The sequence below is a fragment of the Vigna angularis genome, chromosome 3, assembly GCF_016808095.1.
Source record: "Vigna angularis cultivar LongXiaoDou No.4 chromosome 3, ASM1680809v1, whole genome shotgun sequence".
Lineage (NCBI taxonomy): Eukaryota > Viridiplantae > Streptophyta > Magnoliopsida > Fabales > Fabaceae > Vigna > Vigna angularis.
The window spans coordinates 33,833,773-33,842,859 of NC_068972.1; the positions used below are offsets into that span (position 1 = coordinate 33,833,773).

A 9,087-nucleotide genomic window follows, 5' to 3' on the forward strand; every position below is an offset into this window, starting at 1 on the left:
ATGTCTTGCCTCAACACACCGAGTGATAACGACATATCTTCACCTTTATCGGGAAATATTAGCTTTTTCTCTCTGCAATCTAAGAGAATTCGATTGGCGGCTAACCAATCCATTCCTAGAATCACCTCTAGCCCTTGCAGAGGTAGACAAATAAGGTTCACTTTGAACCTACGCCCCTCAATCTCGATAAGACATCTAGGACATACATTAGATGTCTTAACTAACCCAGTTGTCGGTGTAGACACCACCAGATCGCATGGGAGCTCTCTGACAACTAAACTAAGCATCTCCACACAAGCCTTCGACACAAAGGAATGTGTCGCCCCCGAGTCAAACAATGTCACACATGAAGCTCCAAATAACAAACAACTGCTAACAATCAAATTACCTGCATTGGCTGCCTCAGCTCCAGTCAATGCGTAGACTCTCCCTACTGCTTGTGGTCGATTACCACCCCCCTAGATAGATCTTCCAGCTTGGTGTGGTTGTGGTCCTGTCCTCATAGTAGTAGGACAGTCTCTGGCATAATGTCCCTCTTGCCTGCAGATGTTACACTTCCTATACCCTTCTAGCTGAGGGCACACAACCTGGAGGTGTGGTCCACCACACTTGAAGCATCTCACGGGATTGGCAAAGTTGGGTTGCCCCGATAACTGAGAGGAAGAACCCCTAGACCTAGAGGAAGTAGGTCTAGAGAAAGGGGTACTCCTAGAAATGGAGCCTCCCCTGGATATCATAGGTCCACCAACCCTTAGTGGTTGGCTCTGTTGTTTCTGAGGTCCCTCAGATTCCTTCTTAGTCTTCTCCATGTCACGAGCCATCTCCACCAGAGCAGAAAACTCTCTGATGCGTAACCCCTTCACAAGTAGCTTGATATCACCTCTCAAGCCGTTTTCGAATTTCCTGCATTGCCACTCTTCATCTACCGCCATAGTGTTGAAGCGGAGCAGATGTTTGAAACGATCAGCATATTCTGATACTGTTTTGTTGCCCTGTACCAGCTCCAGAAATTCCACTTCTTTGGCAAATCTGACACTATTAGGGAAATACTCAGTGTAGAACTTGACCCTAAATAGCTCCCAAGTAATAGGAGTCTCACTCCTTTCCAAAATCATCCTCATGCTGCTCCACCAGTGGCCAGCTTCCCCGGTCAATAGATACTGGGTGTAGGCTAGTTTCCTCTCGTCAGGACACCCCTTAGCCTCATAGATTCTTTCCATGTCCCTAAACCAATGATCAGCTTCGTCAAGGCTACATTTTCCAGTGAATCGGGCTGGATGATGTTGGAGAAAGCTTTCTAGACTCCACTCTAGGACAAGAATAGCGGAGGAAGAAGCACTTGGAGTGGTCCTGCCATTAGTCAACACTTCCATGAACTGCCTTTGAGTGTTCTCAGATGACACTCTTGCATTCTCAGCAGCTACCCTAGCGGATTCCAGATTTTGTAAAGCTACGGTGTTCTATTGAACCAATGCAGCATTCTGCTGTTGCAACGCTTGAAGCACCGCATTTAACATCTGGTTAGAGTCAGACGAATCAACCTGTGAGGAAGGAGGAGGAGGAAACCTAGGTGCCATCTTCTGTTTACACAGAAAGGAAAGACCCTCAGTCTTACTCAAAGACACAAGAACACCTAACTTGAACATGATTAAGAGTACACAAGCATAAGCAAGGCACACACATACCCTACAGGATTTCCTAAGGACAGAAACTGCTCTGATACCATTAATGTAACATCCCGATTATATAATAACATAATAACCAATATTATATAATAAAGACATTAACATCCAAATATAGAGAACAGTCGGAGTATGACGTGTAATTAAATGTGAAATTACAGTCATCCAGAAATAAAAGAAACAGAAAATTTAAACTTGAACAGTTGAAAGAATTAAACACTACAAGTGTTCAATCAGGAAATTCCTAAGAAAACTACTCCGCAACATTAGTAACCTCCAGCTCTTGCTCCAAGGGTATCTCCGCGACAACATCTACTCCCATCCAAGTGGATGATCATCGCCAAAGAAACATACCCAAACAGCACACAACACAAACAATGCAAGGGTGAGCTAGATTTAAAAAGCATGTTATACATATAGCACAGTTAATTCATGTTATTATACTTAAATTCGTATAAAAGAACAATTAGAGCATACTTATTAAACCACAATTCACCCACTCACACGACATGCAAAAGTCATCCAAACATGGTAAACTGACATCACAAGACATGTTACTTTATACCCCGACTCGTCCGGACTAGAATGATAGTCGAGCTATGGCGGGTCTTGCACTCGTGGTGGCTTATGAAACTTGGGCTCCCCCACCCTACCACACTCACGAGGTTAATCTGTTATCACTCACCTTGGATCATACTGGAAGCACCCAAGACTAGGACCTCCTACTACTCCTCACCACATGGTTCAATCTTCTCTACATGAGAAGAAAGACCATTGGAGTTTTAGGATGACCCCCAAGACTAAGCTCCTACTTTCATTCTAAACACTACTAGGGCACCACCATGTATCCTCTCCTTGAGGATCATGGAATTACGTCCATGAACCATACTGTCACTTTGAAACTTAACCCAAGACATGAATAACCAGATACCATCATATTATCACATACCTCATACATTCACCTTCTTCCCACAATAATCACATCATGTTCAGACGCATAAATTCAAATCAACATCATAAAATACATTCATTACATAAATCATACAAGATAAATATATTTCAAACAAAATAACAATATTAAAATATTAATATAAATGGTCATCAGAGAAGAATCAAATGTTTGACAATCATTAAAATAATCTTAATACATAAAAATTCTTGGGGAAACAAGAAGTTGAATCTGGCAGAGCCGGTTAGACAACTTCTAATTCTTCCAAGAAGATGCAATAAAAATTAAATAGAACAATAAAAGTTCTGGGGAAACAAGAAGTTGAATCTGGCATTACCGGTTAGACAACTTCTCATCCTTCCAGGAATACAATGTAATTAAATAATAAGAATAATAACAGGTTTGGGGAAATAAGAAGTTGAATCTGGCAGAGCCGGTTAGACAACTTCTAATCCTTCCAAAAATAAAAACGAATAAGGAAAACAATATACAGTATGGGGAAACAAGAAGTTGAATCTGGCAGAGCCGGTTAGACAACTTCTAATCCATCCAAAAATAAAAACGAATAAGGAAAACAATATAAAGTATGGGGAAACAATAAGTTGAATCTGGCAGAGCCGGTTAGACAACTTCTAATCCATCCAAAAATAAAAACGAATAAGGAAAACAATATAAAGTATGGGGAAACAAGAAGTTGAATCTGGTAGAGCCGGTTAGACAACTTCTAATCCATCCAAAAATACAGAAATAAACAATTAATAGCATACATATGGCATAACATAATCAACATCACATTTAAAACTATCACACTTGAATCTAAACACAGAAGCATTTCTCATCCAAAAATTTAAAATCATACAGAAACAAAATACTTCACATTCAAGATTTAAGATCAACCAAAAGCAACATATACAAGACTCAAAATAATACCAAACAAAATGTAACTCCCCTTACCTCTATTCCAGACTTAATTTCCTTCTCTGAAACCGTTCTCCGAAAACTTCCAGAATTCCCCATTTGCAACTAAAAATTTCTCCAACTCTCTTCTTTCAAAAAATTTTCTATAATTTTGGTGTAAGTTTCAGCCTTCCATCCCTTGCTATTTATAGCCCAAAAAAATTACTATTCATTTTTACTATTCATTTTTTTACTATTTATTTTTACTATTCATTTACTATTACAAAAATATTATTTTAATTCAAATTCTATCTGATCCACTTTGCACCAACGTGGCTTACTTATCACTTTGGCACTATTCATTTTTTTTTACTATTCACTATTTACTATTCACTATTCACTTTTTACTATTTAATTTTCTTAAAAAAAATCCTAAATAAGTTATCAAAAATTTGAACCTCTCATTCTAGAATTACTATAATTTTATATCCAAAATTTACATTTTTCTATCCATTAAAATTATTATTACTAATAAAATGCTAAAATTTACTATTATAAATATTTTTCATGAGTCTTACAGTAAACAAATATCAAGTTCTCAATCGCAACTCACAGATGTAGCGGACCAGCCATTCGCTCACCATAAGAGTGAACTGCTCACTACTTCTAGAGTCTTACAGACGGAGTTTACTTTCTACTACTCTCTCGAAGAAACTTATGGGCGAAGTTCACTAGTTGTACCACCACACAAAGTTTACCAGTCATTCATTCATTCCTTTGGATCTAAAGCCCCTCTTGCTCACTAAGAGTTTTATGGACGAAGTTCACTCCCCACCTTATTCCTAGGTAGAGTCCTCAAGTTTCACTTTCATAGCTCTCTCAAATAGTCTTACGGCGAAGTCCCCTACTTTTTGTTAAGTCTCCACACACAAACATATATTTTTGTTTCCAAACAAGCACATATTAATATATCATTACAATCATACTAAATAACATTTACTCTAATATTTATAATCATAATATATCTTTTTAATTATTATATATTTTACTAGTTTTACTATAACTTAAATTAGGAGTGTTTATGGATTGGGTTAAGTAGGATTTAAGAAAGTTGGTTATGTAACTCACAAAGAGAAATGTTGACTTTGAGTTTTTATATATTTTTTATGTTAAACTCAAGTTAATTCAATCCACTATTGCACTAGTAAAAAAATTGCTTTCTAACTCGCCTTATAGGCTTCGGTTTAGAAAAAACTGAAGTCTATCAAAACGCGATGACATTTTTGTAGTTTAGGCGAACTTATACGCCTCGGTTCAAGGAAACCCGAAACATATAAGTAATATTACATCGGTTCATAGCAAAACCGATGCCTAAAAGTTGCCTGACACGTCTGAATTTTGAAATCTGCAGAGAGCCTATGGTTTCGGTTCTTTAACAACCGGTGCAAACCCATGTTTATGCCTCGGTTTAGGCGGGAACCGAGGCGTATAGCTATTTCATTTTTTTTAGGACTATATGCCTCGGTGGAGAGTGAACGGGTTCAAAAAAAATTACCCTAGATATGATGTTTCATTTCCCATTTCCCTACGTTTCAATTTCCCTCATCCCCTCCCTCCTCTCCTGCAACCCCTCCCATTCTCCACTCCCCTCTCCCTCAACTCCATCATTCTCTCACCAGATGGCTTCTCCCTCTGCATCCCCAGGACGGTGCACATGGCCATGACGAGGAGAGATCTCGCGATGGTGCGGCGAGGCAAGACGGCTCGCGACGGTGTGGCGAGGCGAGACGGCTCGCGACGGTGCGACGAGGCGAGACGGCTCGCGAAGGCGCGGCGAGGCGAGACGGCTCGCGACAGCGCGGCGAGGCGAGACGGCTCGCGACAGCGCGGCGAGGCGAGACGGCTCGCGACAGCGCGGCGAGGCGAGACGGCTCGCGACAGCGCGGCGAGGCGAGACGGCTCGCGACAGCGCAGCGAGGCGAGACGGCTCGCGACAGCGCGGCGAGACGAGACGGCTTGCGACGGCGCGGCGAGGCGAGACGAGACGAGACGGCTCGCGAAGGCGCGGCGAGGCGAGACGGCTCGCGACAGCGCGGCGAGGCGAGACGGCTCGCGACAGCGCGGCGAGGCGAGACGGCTCGCGACAGCGCGGCGAGGCGAGACGGCTCGCGACAGCGCGGCGAGACGAGACGGCTTGCGACGGCGCGGCGAGGGAATTGTGCTAAAATTAGTCAGGGAATTGTGCTTAATTGTCCAGTATTTTCCCGTTTTTCATAATTGTGCTTAATTTGACCGGTAATTCTTATTTTGATTAATTTGAATTATCTATGGTTAATTATTTACGTTATTAATTCTAGGAAAATTATTGGGTAATAATTTGTCATATTTAGAGGGCATTATGGTCATTTTACTTTTTGAAAGGGGTGCTTCATTATTGGAAAAGGGTGACATCTAGCAAAGTAAAAAATGCTTGAAGCATGCAAGGTGCACACGTGAAAGGGCAGCAATTTGACGTCCACCATGTGAAGGAGAAGAGGTGTCACGGTCTTTGGCTTGGATTCACGCATCCGGTAGACACAGGTCTCGCTATCTTCACGTCCAGCAGCGTACAAGAAGGTTGGTCCAGCAAAAGCATCATCCATAAACAGCAGCGTCCCAACAGGCTTTGGAGCAGCTCGTTTTTTTTGCCAAAAACAAGACGCTGCAGCTGCTGATTTCACGTAGAGTTGGAAATTGTATGTGCATGGAACGAGAAGGGGAGCTTCAAGGGCACGGTCCAGCCTTCACTGGACACGCTGGCAGCAAGGAGGTGCAGCAGCGGGCTTCGTCCTCCCAGCTACCTTCACGCGTCCAGAACGGCAGCTCACGGTCCAGCAGCAGACGTCTACATTCCAGCAACTTGATAAGCAGCGTCCAGCAAGCAAAAGAGTTGGGACGTGATTGGAACAACCACCTTGAGCGAAGCAACGTTGGGAAGAGGCAGCTGGTCCAACAGAAGAAGCATCCAGCTGGCTGGAAACGGAGGGCTTCAAGCATACAGCAGCTCACATCATCATTCAGCAAGCTTCACGATGGGCAGAGGCACTCACGATCTTCACGTCCAAGAGCAGAAGCATCTTGATCCAGCAGCTTGGAGAGGAACTCTCAGCAGCGTCGAATGAAATGGAAGCAAGCCCACGGCTGCTATAGTAAAGAAGCAGCACGGTGGTGGTGTGGAGTTCTTCTTTCATTTGGTGAACACAATGATGATGCTGGAAGGAGACAAGCCTTTGTGGGATTATTTTATTCATTGGCAATGAAGTGGTGAAGAGAAATGGAGGGCCTTTTCACGTTGTTGGAACGTCCACAAGAAAAGAATTGATTGATGAAGAAAGTTGCTAAAAGACAAAACTAAGAAGTGGTGCTGGATGGCAAAGTCAAGTTAGTGCCCATGATTTGTTATTATTTCTATTAAGAATGGTGCACTTGGACGGCTGGAAGAAGCTCTCACATAGAGACAAAGAAGTGAATAATTATTTTTGCATTGAAGTGGTGTGCACACGTGAAAGAAGGGGGGACTTAGCACTTACTGCCAACAATAAAAGGAGTCGGTGTAGTGTAGAGTAGAGGGGGCCGTGAGGGGCTGTTGCAGGGAATAAGTCCAGAACTGGACAATAGCAGCTGGACAGTAGGGGCTGGAACGGACAAGGGCTGGACAGTAGAAGAGGAGCACAGCACACAGAGAGAATGGAGGTTTATGGTTGAATTCATCTTCCTTGCTGTAATGTTGAATTTCTAATCTAGTTTTACTCTTCTTTTGTTGTAATAAACTCTTCTACAATTTTAATCCAATACACTAATTTAATTTCCTGTTGTTAAATTTCCAGAACTGTTTTACTGTTTCTATTTACTGCTGTAATTTTATTTCTGCTGTACTTGAATTCCTGTATCCAGTTTTCTACAATTAAATCTTTGTTGTTGTTTTTATTTCTTTTGCATGTTGATTATTTTACTGTAATTTTATTTTCTCTGTATTTTACTACAGTAATTTTGATTCTGTTTTTACTGTAATTATGTGTTGCTGTAATTTCATTTTTTAAAATTTACTGTTTTCTGTATTTACTGTTTTCTGTATTTTATGTTTTTCTGTATTTTCGTTTTTACTGTTCCAGATTTATTTTCACTGTTTTATGTTACTGTATTTTCATTTTTACTGTATCAATTTCGTTTTTACTGTTTTAAATTTGTTTTACTGTTTTAAATTCGTTTTTACCATTTTAGTTTTATTTTTTACGGTATGTTTTTACTGATGCTTTTATTTTTGCGTTTAATGTTTTACGTTTTGTTCACGTTTAATGTTCCCGCGTTTATTTTATTTTGATGTTTTTTACCATTGGATTTTTACTGTCGTTAAAATTTATTTCAACGTTTTTAATTCAGTCGTGTTTAATTTTCATCGCAACCAAAAACTTTCAAAACACCCCCACTTCGTGTTTGATCCAAAACTGAACCACATTTGGTCCTTGAGAGACGACCTAGGAGTCACATCCTAGCTATACTGCATTCTTATATGCAATCAAATTTGTATGCGGTGCGACCCGCGTATCAGCGAGAGTCCGCAACGGTGCGGCGAGACAGCTCGTGACGGCGGCTGCGATGGCGGAAACCCTTTTCTGCGTTTTTTAGTTTTTGATTTGTGGTTTTCGGTTCTGTTTCTTTGTAGGTGGATGGCGAAATGGATCTCTGATTTTTGGTTTTTGGTTTGGATCTTTGATTTTGGTTTTTGGTTTGGATCTCCCGCCTGCTCTCTCTACTTCCTATTTCCCCCTTCTTAGACATCTGAGTTTGTTTGTCAAAGTAATTTTGTCCAAAGACATGGATGAAAAAAATTGCAGAAAGAGAAAGAAGTTTAACCACAAAGAGAGTAAACAAACATAACAACACTGATCTCGGTTGAAAATTAAAAAATTAAAAAATTCTACTGCATCGGTTGTCTGTGAACCGAGTCAGAATCTGAATCCTTTTGATTCGGTTCAGGACCGAGCCAAAAAATCTATTCTTTTTACCTTGTCTGAATATGCACCGGTCGCAGAACCGGTGTCTATAAGTGAAAATAACTGAGGCGGTATACCTTGATTGCACTAGTGTTGGTTAAAATGAAATGAGTTAATAAGGTAAATATGTTTAAAAATTCTCTTTTTTTTTGTTAAACATTGTTATAAAAATTAATTGAAGGATTTAAGCATGACAAATCTGTCTAAATTAGTTTAAAACATGAATATATATATATATATATATATATATATATATATATATATATATATATATATATATATATATATATATATATATATATATATATATATATATATATATATATATATATATATAACAGTTTGTCCATAACGCACATATCATCTCATTGGATCTTGAATAATCACATTAAACCAATCGCTGAATTTATATAAGAGTGAATTAGCTTGAATTGAGTAAAATTTGACCTAATTACAAATTAAACTCAATTAAATCTTATTAGAATAAAGTTTATCTATCAAGTTAAGTTATCGAATAACCCGATCC

General features: G+C 39.9%; 1 protein-coding gene across 1 annotated transcript; it reads right to left on the reverse strand.

Annotated features, from left to right (window-relative positions):
* Nucleotides 1-458: 458 nt before the first annotated feature.
* On the reverse strand, nucleotides 459-1,373 carry LOC108324499 (uncharacterized). The gene has a single exon (XM_017557443.2). It carries the CDS (start codon nucleotides 1,371-1,373, stop codon nucleotides 459-461), a length of 915 nt encoding a protein of 304 aa, XP_017412932.1.
* Nucleotides 1,374-9,087: the final 7,714 nt, after the last annotated feature.